We start from the raw sequence: 16166 nt of genomic DNA, 5'->3' as shown, positions 1-16166 counted from the left end.
CTTGCGTCAAAATGCCGACCTCATCACTTACCCTTGTGGTTGAACAGCCCCTCCATCTCCATGGACGAGCGGGAGTGAGCGATGCACAGCATGGCGCACGGGACTATCCCCTCCTGGGCTGGGGAGCGGTCAGTGGTCCTGACCAGGCACCAGTCCGGCCTGTCGTGGAGTCGCTCCAGCACCTCCACCGTCTGGCCTCGTCGCACCGTCAGCTCTCCGCTGCTGCCTCCGTTACTGGCCAGGAAGTCATGGATCACCACCGTCAACTCACAGCCGCCGGACAGCTGGAACAGTCAAACATCGAATATTGACTTTCATCTGCTGTAGCAACGGTGTCATTATTAAAACTCGGGTATGAGTGACACACTAAACACAGCAAGAAAGACCCAACAAAGGTGAATCTGGAATCAGTTGAAGCAATGAGTTCTCTTCCTCCAGCGCATTGGCGATGATGATCGGTGACTCACTGGCTGCACAAAGCAACAATCTGCCGCTCGGTGGAAAACACCTTCACCCATTCCACTCACCTATACTCATGACACTATTGCAAATGACGCTCTGTGTTCGACAATACACCATTAGAATCAGGTGGGAATCACTGCTTTTGAGGCCAGACTCTTGTAACAAGACTGCCTCTACTTAGCTGGTGCAACAATACAAACAAAGTACTTCACTTAAGGATTAAAACTTGAGTGAAATCCTACGATAATGACGTCCTACTACTGGTCCCAACATACCCTCTGGTAATGTGGTAGGGCCAAAGCATTGAGCAGCTGAGTGATGGGATGTGAGCTCCTGCTCTCCAACCTTTCCATCGCTCTCCACTCTCGCATAGCGGAAAATATCCAGAGGAATGTAACTGCTACAAAGACCCGGCCAAATATTTCAGGATCCCTCTTTAAAATTCAAGCTAATGAGGTTAAAAAAAAACCTAACTATTTCCTCAGCACTGAAAGCTCCTGAGTGAGTGTAATCCAGGATATTCCGAGAGAATTCTGCTGCTGCGGTGTGACGATCAGATCATGGACGCTCCAGTTAATCCGAGTAGGTCGCGTCAGAGGAGTGCATCCCATCAGCTGTCACCTCCACAGCCTTCCCCGACTCATTTTGACCAAGCAGCTAAACTGCACAGAGCGTGGGAGGTTGCAGCAACTGACACACAAGTCAGTCACTTCAGTGGACACACACAGGAAGACAGATATAAAGAGAAAGGACACAAACCCCTCCACTGTCGTCGCCGCTTGAATGAGAGCTCTCACTCCGGCTCCTCTCAGAGAGACACATTCAGGGACATGAAGGGAGCTGCAGTGTCCGTCTGCATGTGCTGCATGTTTGTTCTGGATGTTTCATATGCATGCGAGCGCACCCTTGGCCCAGCCAAACATTTTTGAATCAATTAGTGCCTTTGAAAGTTCCCATACAGATGAGTCCCTCGCACATGACTCGCATTTACTAATTGGTTCTACGCAGCTGCAACAGTGCCAAGCTCTGTTGAGCCACTTAACCCAGCAGGGAAAGTCAACAATTCTGTTAGCTTAACGCTATTATTTTATTTGAGGTATTTCCTTCGCTTGACATTCAATTAGAGATGCACTTACTTCCCCGTGTGCGTGCACGGGTGCAGTGGCTCATGCCGAGCGTGGGAGGGCTGGCCTTCTGTGCTGCTACCGGATATAACTTCTGTATTTCCAGAGAGATTAGAAGCTCTCGCACACAGACGCGCACAAAAGCTCCGTCAGATGGGCCGTCACAAACACATTTTGCACAGCGAGAGCCTTGCTTCGAGTGTCAGCAGATCACGTGACGGCTTGAAAACTAACATACGGCGGGACTCAGTCACCAACATCACAAACACAAACGACAAGAACCCGTTCCTTATTTGCATGAAATCACGGAGAGGGGTGAGAGAGAGCAAAACAACTTTTACTGAGGGGCAAAAACATTGTCTAAACCTGTGGTACTCATGTGCAAATGTGAGACCACAGAGAACTTTCATTCATTGAAGCTGGTCAGGCGACATGCATCACAGCCAGGCCATGAAGTGCTGGGATTCAAACCTGCAACTTCCTACTCCACTGTCGTTGTTGCTAACCAACTGTTTTATTGATTTGACTGTAATGGGATCAACCAAAAACTCATTTTAGTTCCGCAAATAAAACAGTAATAATTGATCCATGAACCAGACAAATATTTTTACAACAAAACAAATACATCCAGATTTTTTGCTGCTATGTCAGAAGTATAATCAAACCACATTTGCAATGGCGAGAGAAGAGATTAGAAATACAAAACTCATTTCACCTTATCGCTGTCCAGGGTGTTCTGTGAGGTGCGTGAGGCGATAGAGATGGTGTCTGGTTGGCTGCTGGCGTCTCCCTGGCTGTCCAGCTCCTCACCGTCCCTTTGGCAACAGAGAGTTTAAGTTACTATTCTGTCACTCAAAAAGGACTCGAAGTGTTCTTGGAAAGTATAGCTCTGTAGTAGTGGAGGCAATTTCCATCAAGTAAAAGAAAAAAATCTTTTTTTAAAACTACAAGTTGCGTAGAGTACAAGGCACTTAAGCGTAAAGCAAAATTTGGAGTTAAAATTTGGAGTTAAAAAATGACTGAAGACTGACTCTGGAGCTGCAGATCCTGTGAGGCGCGATGCATACAAGGACCGTCAATGGCTCTTCACCATGGTAGTTTTGTCCCCAATACAATTACTATATAAAATCTGGAGTCAATTTGATGTGAAGCTCTTGATGAAGTACATTTTTGAGGTAAATATCATGACATAAACGCCACTGATGACAAAAGAAGTGGCTCCTTAAGGCAACCTTCTGTTTCAACATAGTGTTGATTCAGTGGCTGGCAATTGTGTTTTAAAAAAGCAGTTCACCGTCTGCCTGCTTACCGTCTGCCTTTATGTTTGGTTGTGGTGGCTTTGGGGATGTGAATAGGCTCCTTGAGAGCCCCTCGCAGATGCACAGTCCGCTCCTGAATGACCTCGCGGATGTGCTTGATCCAGTCCTGCTTGTTCTCTAAACTGGAAGCCTGCAAACAAACACGCGATGATCTAGCAATTTCTCACACAAACTGAAGCTTTGACTCATTATCAAATAACTTTCCCTCCTCCCATCAGTGCGTGAGTCACACGTCCACTTTGACACCACTGACATGATGACAGTGTGGTGTCGTGGCACTAATTCAGAGGACATTTATTATCCGCCTCGTCTTCATCTACGTCACTGTGTCAAAGAGTCCCTCTGCTCTTCCGCTTTCACCTAGCAACTGGCAGCACCAAGGCTGCTGGAGAACCCACTTACAAAACATCTTGCAGAAGTTACTCAGCATTAATTCACACCGACTGTTGATCCTCTCTCTCAAAAACAAATGCGGCATGTAAAACTCCTTATGACTCACTCATCAACTGCTATGCTAATGCTGCAAGTAGGAGAATATAGCACTCCTCACTCCTACAAAGAGTGAACTTTCTAGAGGGAATAAGTGGAGGCGGGTGTAAGACAGCAAGTGACTTTACTGTTGCTGCGGAGGAATCGTTCGGAGGAAGATCTCGCACCACGCTAAAAAGGCCGGAGGTGAAACCAAGCTCATAAACAGACATATTGTTAATGCAGAGAAAATGCATTTCATGACGCTACCTTAAGAACAATCTTGTTGTCTGAGGTCGGAGTCCTGCCGATCCAGAGGGCGAACTTACATGGATCTCCTTCCACGTGTTCGGTCACTCCAAGTTCTGATGTCTGGCAGTAGAAATGACATATTTAATGTTCAATTTTCCACAGAGGCTATTGCTTCAATAAGGTATGCTCATATATGCAGAGGTGAGATGAGATTGAAATAAACTGTTTATAATAATCTGGACATTAAATGGATGGAGAACACAGCAAGGAAAACACATGTTGATAAAAAAGTGCAAATAATAATAATATTGAAGTAATAATAATAATAGTAAAATTAAGTAAATTTCCATATTATTATTATTCAGAAGAACTTACAAATAGCTTGCTCTTGTAGAGGTACTTGCTGCGGCCGTTTGAGTCCTTCACTTCTTTGCTGAATACCAGAGACATCTCAAAGAGGAAGAGGTGGCGTTCCCGCCCCTTTCGGATCAGTGTCTTGGGGTCCCAAACCTGGAAGGACTCCTGGAGAATCAACTCGCCCTGGGAGTCGATGTTTCCATCAAATCCTAAAGTCGAAGGAGAAGAACCGAGACAGGATGTAAAGGAAGTTTCTTCAGACTCTTCTGTGTTTAAAGTCATTTTTTCGTTCCCCATTTAGGGTGGCATTTTAATGGCGTGTGAAACTCACCATCTAGCATAGAGAGGTGCATGGCGTCGTTGGCTCTCTTGGGGACACTCAGCATCACCTCCAAACCGTCCTTGATCTCACCTTTGCCCTCCTCACAACATGTCAACAGCTCCTAAAAGACACACATTGAGTTTTGAATAAGAGCCACACTTCATGATACTAATAAACAATGTGGCCTACCTTGAGAAGCAGTTGGTACTTGGTGATTCTCTGAACCGGCTTGATGAGGTAGGATGAGATCGAGTTGGCCAGACGATGCCTCTGCTGGATTTCCTTGATATTCCAAACACAAAAGCTATTCAAATTCAACCCCCAAAAAACAAAGTAACCTTCTTTCACACTTTTTTTCTTTGCTTTGAGAATCCAGCACTTACGTCGAAATAAGGACCGGCGTGCTCCAGGATGAGCTGCGTGGAGTCCGGCTTGTTCTTACAGTAGTTCACATACATTTGAAACTTGTCGGCCTTGAAAGAAAACGAAAGTAAAGTCAACATGTAAGACGGGAATGTAAAGTTTGTTTGAGCAGATATTTTATGTATTGCTATTATGCTGTTTCTTTCCCACAACTGTGTGTAACATTTTGAGTGATTCTGTTGGACACCATGGTGTGTGTCACTTACCCAGGTGACGAAGCAATGGCCGACGTCCTCTGGAAGCTGTTCGTACTTCTCCAGCTCCTTCAGGAAGATGCTGCGGCACAGATGGGTCAATGAGTACCGAGCAGGGACATGTGTATAAAAAAATGAGAGGGGCTGAACTGACTTGTGATGGAACTCGTACAGATCCTGCATGTTGCCAAAGATGATGTGCTCTTTGTTGACGATACCAGGAGGAATTTCTTCCACGCCGCTGGTCATCTCCCACAGGTAGGTCTGCCGAAACACAAGCTCATGAATATCCTCTTATTGGCAGGTAAGGATGTGAGAATGAGCTTGGAAACCTACGTCCATGCACTCCCGCAGGTCTCTGACGTACGCTTTCTCTGTCTGGATCAGCTCAGCCATGATGAATCTGAAACATCCAGAGACACGTGACAAATTCATTAGCGTCATGGAGAATGAAAAAAAAAGCATTTAAAGTGACCCAGTTGATCAGGTGATGAGAGGAGGACAGTTCTCTTCACTACACAGCCTTTCCCATCAGAGATCACCTGAGCAAGTCGTCCACCTCTCCTATGTTCATGTCCTCTTCATCAAGAACCTCATTCGTTGTCACCCTCTTTGCATCTAGAATATTCTTGGTCCAACACAGTCGTTCTCTCCACATGTCAAAACCATCCGGCCTCACTAACTGGAGCCCCTTTTGCACGGCAGTGAAATTATAACCAGGTAATTTAGGGTTCCGGCTATCTGGGCCAGGTCAAACAAACCTGCGTTGAACACCAGTATTTATCAGGTGTTGACGCCTCCTCCACCAGCAGTTTCACACACTGTCATGTCATTAAACAGTCAAATACATGTTGTTGAAAGTACAGAAATTTCAGATTCCTTTACCAGAATAGTGTGTACTTCAGATCATGTGTCCTGTTCTATCATGTGCTATGTAATTGTGAAGAAGGAGTGCAAGTGAGGGGAGCAGCCGAGCGGTCTCTCAGAATACTGAAAAACAGGGAGACGACCCCCTACTTTCAGGGCAAAAGAGTTTTTTGTCCCCAAACTCGAGCCTCTGACACACTCAGTTCTGTTCTTGCTTTGCCTGGTCTTCCCTACCCATTGTACCTTCAAGCCAACTCAAGTGTGTTCTGCTTACTCTTTTCTTCTCGCTGACTTCCTCTTCTCTTCGTTGAGCTCATGGGCAGCATCCCTCAACTTGACCTCTGACCCAGGCGCACTGGCTGGAATGATGTCCAATTGTAGCTCTTTGCTCTGTAAACACAAGAGGTGGCGGCCATTATGTTTTGCATAATAGGCATGCTGGTCATGCACTAGTCACGGCACTGATGTGTCATGCACGTATGTCCGTCTGCAGCAGCTTGTTAAACAGTACAAGCAGCCGCAGAGCCAGCTTGAATCTCAACACCACGCTTATATACGTTTAATAAAATATCAACACGTTTGGACTTTGACACTCACAGGTCACTAGATTTCAGCTGAGACATTGATAAACACTCACGGCCTTGTTGGAGTCTGAAGAAATGCCCAGAGCGGTTTCCAAGCATGTTCGGTACTTGTCCATGCGGAGAGAAAAGTCCCTATAGCGCTTGTCCACAGAGGACACCCATTTCTTTATCTCGATGGCGTGGGCGTGGCCCTTGTCACAAAACCCATCCGCCAGCTGGATCAACAGCTTTACCCGCTCTTTGGTTTGCTGTCAATAGAGAAACAATCAGGGAGGGAACACAGAGGGAGAGGTGGGGACGTGGCCACAGTTGAGGAAAGGTGGATAACAGAAAGAGAGAATCAGTGGATACAATAGCGGTCTATGATAACAGTGACACAGCAGAGAGGGAGCGGGACAATGCCGCAGTGGGAACGGGCCTCTCGGTACTAGCATTGGAAACATTCAGAGATGGTCACCTTTGCTGTGATCTGGAAGTCTTCGTGCTCTTTTAACAGCTCTTGCGTGTGGTGAATGCTGGAGCCCGTGGACGTGTGTGTGGACAAGTAAAACTCCCCAGTGTCATGAATCCATTCCAGGGCCTGCAGACACCATCAACAAACGCTTTTAAATCTCAAAACTTCATTCATGTTCACCACATTCTATGCCACTAGTTTCATATGTTAAGAGGTCCCCGCATTGACAGACGATCAACACAAGGGGTCGCCAAATCCAATTTGACCATTAATACAGTACTTTAAGCTTCTTATTATTTATGATGGTTGAAAGTATATTCGCTTTTAAAAACGGCGTTCTGGTAGGTATTGACTGAGGAGAGGAACTAACTAGACCAAATGCAGATGAAATAAGCAACGCTCTCAACGTTTTACAAAAGCTGGACGTTGCGCCACTTTAGCTCTGTACTGACCTCTACTGGTGCTTCCAGTCGATACAGCACAGTTAGGTTGAATTAAGGGGTAAAAAAGCACCTCCTTCACTGAAGCAAACAATAAACTGCGTGTTCAGGATATAGTTTGTTCTTTATATTGTCCTTCATTTTAAATACGAAAGAATGATGAGAAAAAATACACAGTTGGTTTGAAGGAGCCTCTTTGATACCTTGGATGACTCATCTTGGACTTAATGCCGTCACAATGACAATCTGTAATTGTTAACAAATTATCAAAGAAATGAACGAGCCGACCGCGAGTGCCTACCAAAACCCCCACCCAAAAAACAAACAAACAAAAAACAGTTAAGTAGAATTATTCCATGGGGAGAAATGGCTATTTTAAATCCATTTATACTTATTTATATACACACTTACTTTATACTTTACTTTTATATACAAACAATTCAGTGAGATTCTGCAGCTTTCATTCTTTCAAGCCAGTCAAAATGAGGTTGTTGCAACGAGTGGTGGAGTCAAAGTGGACTGGGATTAAATGAAAAAGAACACACCTGTTTGGCACTGCGTTCAAACACCACGTACTGCTGGCACTGGTCCAGTCGGCGCTTCCTCATGGTCCAGAAGTGCAGCACTCTGTTCTCTCGCTGCAGCAACTCGTTCAGGATGTCTGTCAAACATGAGCTTCATGATTCAACCTGAAAACAACCCAAGGAAAAAGTCATCAAAGCTACTTACTCTTGACCTGAGTCTCTGGCGCCTTGACGTGAGACAACATCCCGGGCATGTTGACACTGTTCCTGTGCAGGTACTTGAGGAAGACATCTGCGTTTCGTCTGGCCAGAGTGCACGCCTGGAAAACACCAGAACCTTCTTAACAAATGGTATAACAAGCACACGATGGGAAGCTTCAGCTCTTCACACCTTCAGAAAAGCCTCTTTCTGCTCCAGGTGTTTACTGATCATTGGGGTAACGTGGTCTGATTCACTGTTGGGGCCCAGTTTGTCCGCGCCGCCGCACCAGTCCTCCTCCCGCTTATACTCCTGCTCCAAACTTTCCAACACGCTGCACACCTGAGAAACAAAAGGACCCATGTCAGTTTCTTGTTCGTGCTGTTCCCGTCACAAACACATACCTGTTCCGAGGTTTTGTAAAAAGCCACAGACGCGTTCACGAGCTTGAGTCTGTCCTCCATCTTCAACATCAGCTGCTGCCAGTGGTCTGCCACCTTTGGTTTCAAGATGCGGTGAGTTGAGAATTCACAATTAATACACATTTACATTAGAGAAAAATACCTTTTCGGCACAGTCTCTGATCATGTCCATGTCATAGTGGTTGGCCTGAAGGAGAGCCTCTGCTTTCTGCTGCACCTGAAGAGCACTCTGATGGGTTTTCTACAGAAATGGAAAGGATGAAACCCTTGATCAGTGTACAGACATAAAGACAGCAAACATTAAGAGACATAAGACATACAGAGATGATGCATGCACAAACAAGACACAGCTTGATTCATGTAAAAAGAAACAAAAAAGACATGAAAACCAGGAAACAATAAGGGAGTAAAATAGACCATTAAAATATGACAGTAACATGAATGGTAATATTAGGATGATAGTACCTCAGAGCGCAAACCTCTACTAAACTTTGTTTCCACATTACGACTTTTTAATTACTTTGGTATAAAAAATCTGAATGCAGTGCACACAAATAGACAGCAGATGGCAGTCGCGCTACGGTGTTCTTTGTGAAGAAGAGTACAGAATGAGAACGTTCGCTAATCCACATTTTGTCACTTAATATCACAGTGATTTGAATGTTTGTTGCCATTTATAAACTCAAAATGTCTAAGGGAAACATTGGAAATAAAAGCTAAAGCTACCACTTTGTTTTTTTCATTTAATTGATCTCTGAACAGAAAAAATAATTTGATGAAAAATAAAAAATGAGCAAAGTCTGAAGGAGAAACTGTCAGTGTAGCTGAGCCCTAAAGAAATAGGTCTCACAAGTTCAAAGAGAAGGTGTTTGCATAATCAGCTATCAAAGTGAGGATTATAGCCTTTTCTTATTGGGGAGAAAAGGTGAGGAGATGAAAGGGAAAGCACACTGTTGTAGCTGGGGAACTACGACAGGAGAAAGTTCACCTCTATGGCGTGCTGGAATTGCTCGTGCTCTTTCTGCAACTGCTCGGCCTCTTGCAGGGAGCTGGCTGTGATCAAACCAGCGTTCAGCATGGACTCGCCGTTTCGGATCCATCCCAGGACCTGAGAACACACAAGACCACTCAGTGTTGTTCCGACAGCCAGAGATTTCCCCCTCTTTGTTTGTGACTCAGCGGTCACACCTGCTGTGCGAGTGACGCACAAATCTGCTCCGCCGTAACAGCGCTGATGACGCAACACGCACTTCTGTTTCGTGTTGTTTACCATTTCCATTACGACTTCACAGACGGACTCCAGAGAGCGTCGTTGTACGGGTTATTTAGGAGGTGTGTTAGGGGTCATTTTTTTAGCAAATGGAAAATGATGAGCTTCCGATTCACGCTGAAGAAACACCGACCCCTCCTAGACTGAGGCTTGGTTAAGACCCTGTTGTTAAATCTCTTCCCGAACATCTCAAATCACAGGTCTCTCAACACATTTCCAAACCCACCACACGATGTTGACAGATGATGAGTCACCAATCCACGTTCATGTTCAGGCACAACCGTGGCTATTTAGCGCCTGCGGCGACAACACTCTGACGTCACCGCACTTGGACAGCATTCTGAAGATTCTTGGAATGTTTCATGCATGGATTGATAAACAAAAGCGGAAGACCATCGCTGGTTTATAACCTCCGAATCTGGCAGCACCATCCAACCTCGTACCTGCTTGACTTCAGCCTGAAGATGCCTCAGTTGGACGCACTGCTCCAAATGCCTCCGGTGCTGCTCAGCTGCCAAGTCCAGCTCCTGCTGCTTCTCATGAAGGAACTCCAGCAGGTCCTGGACCCGTGTGGCCATGTCTACATCTCTGTCGCACAGCAGCTCCACCCCTGCAGACCAAAAGCCGGAATAATGAGTGACAGACTGGTATAAATAGATTTTTAATGACTTTAAAATTCTAAACCAACTTAAACGGTGATCAATAATGCTGACTCAGCAGCCTTACAACTACAAAAACGCTTGAGGCCTCTCCACTCACCAGAGGCCTGGACCTCCGTCACGCACTGCAGCAGCTCTTGTCCCTGGTGGATGACGTCAAAGGTGAGGTTGTTCATGGTCAGTGCCTTGTCTGCGTGGTGCTGCAGCCGCTGCTCGGCCACCGTCAGGTCGTCCGTGTCGAAGTCACTCATCTGCTGGGTCAGTTCTTCGTTCCATGACTCCAGGTCCGAGATGACCTGCAAGCAGATACGAGGTGAGACGAACCTCGACTTCCACGTGAGAAACATTTATTTTGGAAGGGACTCAAGCAAAGCAGGAAGGAGGCTGACAGCTAACCATAATCAAGCTGAGTAATTTGGGATCTCAAGCTCCAAAAGCAAAGGCATAAATCTGGATTAGGGAGTCACAAAGTTTAATCAGTGTAATGCAACACTTTAAGCCGTCTGCGGAGATCAGGGCGAACATTCGACACTGGTGATGCAGGCTGGAAAAGCAGATGCGCTGCGATGTTGGTGCTTGTCTTCTTGAACTACCCACATACTCTGAATCATGAGACATAGATCCTGGCACCAACTTGATGTGTTGGCGTTTTTATGGCGACGATAAAAAACGTGCTTTGGATGGCATCATTAGATTAAGGAAGTAGGACTGTGATGGCTGTTTACATTGAGTAACTCACATGCTAGTCTCAGTGGAGCTGGGTGATGACAACACTTGGGATGTAAATAATCATATGCAACACTAACAGTGATGAACCTTCCAACGTTCCACTGCCAAAACATTCATATTTGGACGAAGACGCAAACAACAGCATAATTGTACAAATATTTACTCAAAAATGTAATAATCTATTTAAGTAACTAATTCAGAGATGTGGGTCAAGCAGAGGCACGTGCCTTGGAACAGTAGGGAAGTCCATGTTCCACTCCTGAGCAAATTCATCACTTGGACCTTTCTGCCACTTCAATCTGAACTCTGTTTTCCATTCGCACATCAGTGTTGAAGGACAGCATGGTGACCCCACACAAACATGTCTAATTCACATTATATTTTCAGTCCTCCAACTCCAAATAATCCTAAGAAAAATTACGCGACAATTTGTTGAGACTAAACCATCAACCTCATCACTGCCGAAATAAGTCATGAATCATGAATCTGGGACTCACCAGGATGTCACTCTTACTCCCTCGTTCTCTCCTCTTACAGTTAAGCAAAACCCCCTCCGTGTGTACAAACACCATCTCCCTCTACAATCTCCTGCCTCCAAATAGGGAGATCTCATCGTCCGGATCACAGCCTACATGCTGAGCTCTTCCCCGAACAAGAACCCTCTGTGAGGCAAGACCTGCCTCAGACACACGCCCCCGGTAAATCCAGGGGCGTGTCCGGAGTACAGAGAGAGAGAAAAAAGCTCCTGCATCAGACTTCATGCTCAAGCGGTGTGTCATGTTAACCAAGAGAGATTAGCAGATTTACCGACATTCCCTGACCTGAAGTGAGATTTGTCTCTCTGTCGCAGCAGGGCAGGCACAACAGAGCAGACAGCAGTGCAGAAGTGTAGACAAAAAGACAAAATAGCACCTGAAGTGTACCATATTAAAAATAATCTAAAACACTTCAGTGACCACCTGAAGTTCTCGACTCCACTGAAGTAATTTCTACAGTTTCAACACACAACTTTCCTCCAAAACATCTCCGTGAACTGAAAGCTCCTTTCACACTCACGTCGATGGCATCTCGCTCAAAGATGCGGAGCTGCAGGAACAGCTCCAGTTTGATTTTCCTCTCCTGGAACAGCTCCTCCATCTGGCCCTGGGCCTCATCCAGCTGCTGCAGGACACTCTCGATGTGAGCCATGGAGCTGTTGTGCGGAGTCTTGTTGCTGGATATTGCAGAGTCTCTGCCAGAGAGCACACAAGCAATCAGATACATATTTACAGGGATAACTGGTGTGAAGAAATGCAGCCCGCAGATCTCCGAGGGAGATTGACAACGTTGGAAAAGCTTCCTCTGGATGTTGCGTACTTGTTCTAGTCCCACTCCCACATGACCATCTATTGATCAGAGACATACTCTGGAGCACATACCACCCCCGGGCTTTGAATTCCACAGTGCTATTTCAATGCATCCAGAACACAAAGGAGATAAACATTACAGTAATGAGCGGCTCAAATGTTGCTCATTTATTACACAACTGCATATTTCCACACCATACAATGGCAGAAGTATGTTCTTATTGGGTTCCTGGTTAAACAGGAAATGGAGGTAAAATAGAGCATAGATGGTGTACCTACCAGACCAGAATAGAAGGAAGGATTTGGGAATTCTTTCACAGTTTGAAGAATCACGTCTCATTATATTATACCCAAACTATGAAACTCAAACCCTGAGCCACAAGCTTAAATGAAATTACTACAGTTAATCGATTCAAAAAGTTAAACACGGTCATGGGCTGTGATTAATCTTGATGACTCAAAAACAAAAAAAGAAAAGTCACTTGTGAATAAACAGTATTCTTATGACAATTGTTTTATTTATTATTTAAGAAACTGCTTTGCTTCAGCAAAACTGAGATGGACTGACTGACGTCCAGCAGTCACCAGTAAGCCTCACTTCCTAAGCTCAGCTTTGTATACCCTCAATATTAGATGGAAAACAATAAAATGTTTAAAATAATAAATGTGGAATTGAGAATATAACTAATATACGACCATTTCATGCAGAGAAACACAGTATTTACAACCTCAACAACGAGAGAAAAACTATTGTTCAGTGTTTCAAATGGAACACTGCAAAGAAGAAAGACACATCTGCTTCTACACCTTCAACAGCCTGACCTACATTAGTCTTTCACAAGGGAGTGTGTGTACTATTAAATGTGTAATCTTGATGCAACAAGAGCAGAGAAGAGTCTATCAGAGGGACAGCTCAAGTATGTAGGCAAAGTTAGGGAAGGCAGATGGTTTGGACATGTGTAGAGCAGAGAGTGTTGGACCAAGAAAGCTGTATCTGGTTTGACCCCTCTGTCCTCGGGGAGATATGTAAGCACGTATGTGAAAATGTCTCGAGCAAACAGGCGGGAAGCTCTTGCACACAGATGTGAGGTCGTCTCAGACACACATGCGAAAACCTTGCAGCTTTAGAGAACATGAAGGTACCTGAGCTGCTGAATGAGGTCTTCTCCCTCCTTGATGACATTGACAGTAGCCTGCAGGGTGGTCTGCTGCTGCTGACCGAAGCGTTTGATCAAGTCCTGCACCGCCTCCACCGACTCAGCGTACACGTCGTCCAGCAGCTCCTTCTGAAGCTCCTCCAACCACGTCCAGAGCTAACAGGGAAGACATGCATGTTAAAATGTTACATAATGAACAACCCTGCTGCTTTGTGGTGTAGAGGAGGAGGGAGGGGAAAAAGGCTTCGTCATGTGGAGCAGAATGATGGAGATAAAAATAGATGCAAAAGAAAAAACAACAAAAAAACACTAATATTTAAAATGACCGGTTCTGGTCAAAGCTGGTGTTTGGTTGTTGTAACAGATTAGCCATCTGGGTGAGTTGGCGCGGCACATTCAAGTCTTGGCTGGGTTGCAGGAGAGAGAAAGGCTCTGGCACTCGAAAACACGCCACGAAATCCAAAGTAAATCGACAATTGCTGGATATTTTCATGAGAAAAAAAAGGCAACTATATGACAAAGCAGAGTGGCAGTAGAATGGAAAAGTCACTTGTCCTCGAAGGACACACACACAGAACAGCAACAGTGTAAGATGACAGATGGGATGAAGAAGATTAGTCCATATGGACATGAAGACAAGCTCGATTAAAAACACTGTGGATCCGCCTCTCTGCGTTAATGTAAACAGGATCCAGCGTTAACACATGCTGAGCTCTGTTCCCTGCCAGTGTGAAGAGGTGAATACTGACAGTTAAATATGTCTGATGTAACACTTCATCGCCACGCTGCATCAGGAATTTCTCCGTCTCCAGATCACCAGCGAACTCTATCTCTATCTCTGATCATATGAAACACTGGTGAGTAAAGGCAGACCAATAACTGCACATGAGCAACCACACCTCTTTGACATGCGTGTGAAAGGCCACCGACATGTCCAGCAGGACCTTCCGTTGCTCCACGCGTCGCACAAAGTCCTGAATGCGATCCTCCAGCTGGTGGGCCGCTTGATAGATTTCCTCTGGATCACATTCTCCGGTTTGAGCCAACTGCTCTGCAGCTTCTAGAAGTTTGTCCGCATTGGTGTAGGTATTCTGCAACAGCGAGACGATCCATGACTCCACTGTTTTCAATAGCAAAGCGGAGGTGAGGATTACCTGTGCAACCTCCTCAAAGTCTTCATGTCTCTTCTGCAGGGCTCTGGCTCTGTGCAAGGACTTCCCAACACCGGTATGCTTACTGAGGAAGGCCTCCCCGTGATTCTCTATCCAGTCCAGCACCTTAAAACGCAGAAAAGGTTGCAGTAAAATGCTAGGCCAGCAGAGGGAGCAAAAGGTCACAACCTCCATGACCACATTTCAGTGAGGTATCCATAAGAATATCATTTCCCAACCAGCGCCTGGGATTTAAGACTACCTTAATGAGAGGAATATTTCCACAGTCTTTTGCATCCTCAATTTCATCGACTGCTGATCCACAGCCACGTTCCATTTCCGCTCAGTCAGGCCCATTTGCACTTAGAATTCTTTGTATATAATTTGCACCCAAAAATTGATCTCCGATGTCGGCGCGTCAAACGAAGCGTTTAAATTGGAATTCCTGCTGGGAAACCCTCCAGTTATGGGAGTGTTGCCAATTCTGACTGCAAACGGGACGCAACACAACTGACTGAGGAGTCGCTGCGTTTAAAATGGAAAAGTTCCGTATTTATTGAATTGTCTTGCAGGCTTCCTCTTGCTGAACTGATTTTGCTGCAGCTCATTAAGCAGATTAGTCAGATTAATTAAGTCCTTGTGTTTTTCAATGGCCCTAGTGGAGCTGCAGGTAAAACAACCACGGCCACAAATCTTAACTTGAACAAGCAGCACCTCAGTGAGTCACTGGCTTGTGACCGGAGCAGGAAGATCAGTCTCTGTTAGACAATGATCATAAAATCAAAAAGTGCTGCTTCATTTTCAAGGTATTCTGGTGACGCACACGAAACACTCGCCCTTGATGCATTGTGTGAAGCTGAATAGCATCACCATGGCAACATCCAGCAGGTGAATGGTGACAGGTTAGGGGGCTAAGTCGGGGAGAGTAGAGAAGGACATGAAAACAGTCTCTGGGTAGGATCCAGTGATGCTGAGCCGACTCTTACCTGCTGTACGTCCTGTTGGAAAACACAGAGCTGCAGGCGCTGGTGCAGACGAACTTTGCGGTGCTGCCAAATGTTCTCCAGCTGCCTCTGGTGATGGAGCACCTCGTGGATGATGTCCAGAACGTGGTGCACCGCCTTGGAGTAGTTCGCCGATGCCATCAGGGAATCAGCACTTCCTGGGGTCAAAGGTCTCTGCAGCTTGTCCAATAAAGACTTCCCATCCTGGCTGACCTGTGAGGTGAGCAACGCCAAGGTTGTATTCATGCTAAAATGGCTGTCAGCGAGGCGCCTGTCTACCTCTGAGTACGCCGTTGTGATGTGCTCGTAAAGACCCTGGTGATGGTGGATTGTGTCTTCCAGATCCTGCAGCTCAGACGGAAGCTCTCCTTCTCCACACGCTTTGCACCAGGGCTCCACTTTACTCATGTACTGAGCAGAAAGACACAAATAAAAAACG

At 45.6% G+C, this 16166-nt stretch overlaps 1 protein-coding gene across 10 annotated transcripts in view; it reads right to left on the bottom strand.

Annotated features, from left to right (window-relative positions):
• triob (trio Rho guanine nucleotide exchange factor b) overlaps positions 1-16166 on the bottom strand; it is a 65655-nt gene that overhangs the window by 15355 nt on the left and 34134 nt on the right. For 6 of the 10 annotated variants that reach the window (XM_053886952.1, XM_053886953.1, XM_053886946.1 and 3 more), the window contains 27 exons: positions 15710-16138; positions 14727-14849; positions 14472-14663; positions 13559-13728; positions 12126-12300; positions 10441-10636; positions 10125-10291; positions 9400-9519; positions 8554-8652; positions 8394-8486; positions 8182-8331; positions 7996-8110; positions 7812-7927; positions 6830-6952; positions 6426-6620; positions 6063-6178; positions 5258-5324; positions 5076-5185; positions 4934-5003; positions 4688-4777; positions 4494-4586; positions 4314-4425; positions 4001-4191; positions 3644-3745; positions 2896-3035; positions 2302-2401; positions 32-284 (listed from right to left, as the gene is read on the bottom strand). In XM_053886952.1, coding sequence (XP_053742927.1) covers positions 32-284; positions 2302-2401; positions 2896-3035; positions 3644-3745; positions 4001-4191; positions 4314-4425; positions 4494-4586; positions 4688-4777; positions 4934-5003; positions 5076-5185; positions 5258-5324; positions 6063-6178; positions 6426-6620; positions 6830-6952; positions 7812-7927; positions 7996-8110; positions 8182-8331; positions 8394-8486; positions 8554-8652; positions 9400-9519; positions 10125-10291; positions 10441-10636; positions 12126-12300; positions 13559-13728; positions 14472-14663; positions 14727-14849; positions 15710-16138 — 3907 coding nt within the window. The remainder of the gene's footprint in view (positions 1-31; positions 285-2301; positions 2402-2895; positions 3036-3643; positions 3746-4000; positions 4192-4313; positions 4426-4493; positions 4587-4687; positions 4778-4933; positions 5004-5075; positions 5186-5257; positions 5325-6062; positions 6179-6425; positions 6621-6829; positions 6953-7811; positions 7928-7995; positions 8111-8181; positions 8332-8393; positions 8487-8553; positions 8653-9399; positions 9520-10124; positions 10292-10440; positions 10637-12125; positions 12301-13558; positions 13729-14471; positions 14664-14726; positions 14850-15709; positions 16139-16166) is intronic. The other 4 variants (XM_053886954.1, XM_053886948.1, XM_053886955.1 and 1 more) reach the window with 1 other exon arrangement.

The sequence above is a fragment of the Synchiropus splendidus genome, chromosome 15, assembly GCF_027744825.2.
Source record: "Synchiropus splendidus isolate RoL2022-P1 chromosome 15, RoL_Sspl_1.0, whole genome shotgun sequence".
Lineage (NCBI taxonomy): Eukaryota > Metazoa > Chordata > Actinopteri > Syngnathiformes > Callionymidae > Synchiropus > Synchiropus splendidus.
Note: the sequence above shows the minus strand (reverse complement) of the source record. Positions and strands in the feature narration are given on the sequence as shown.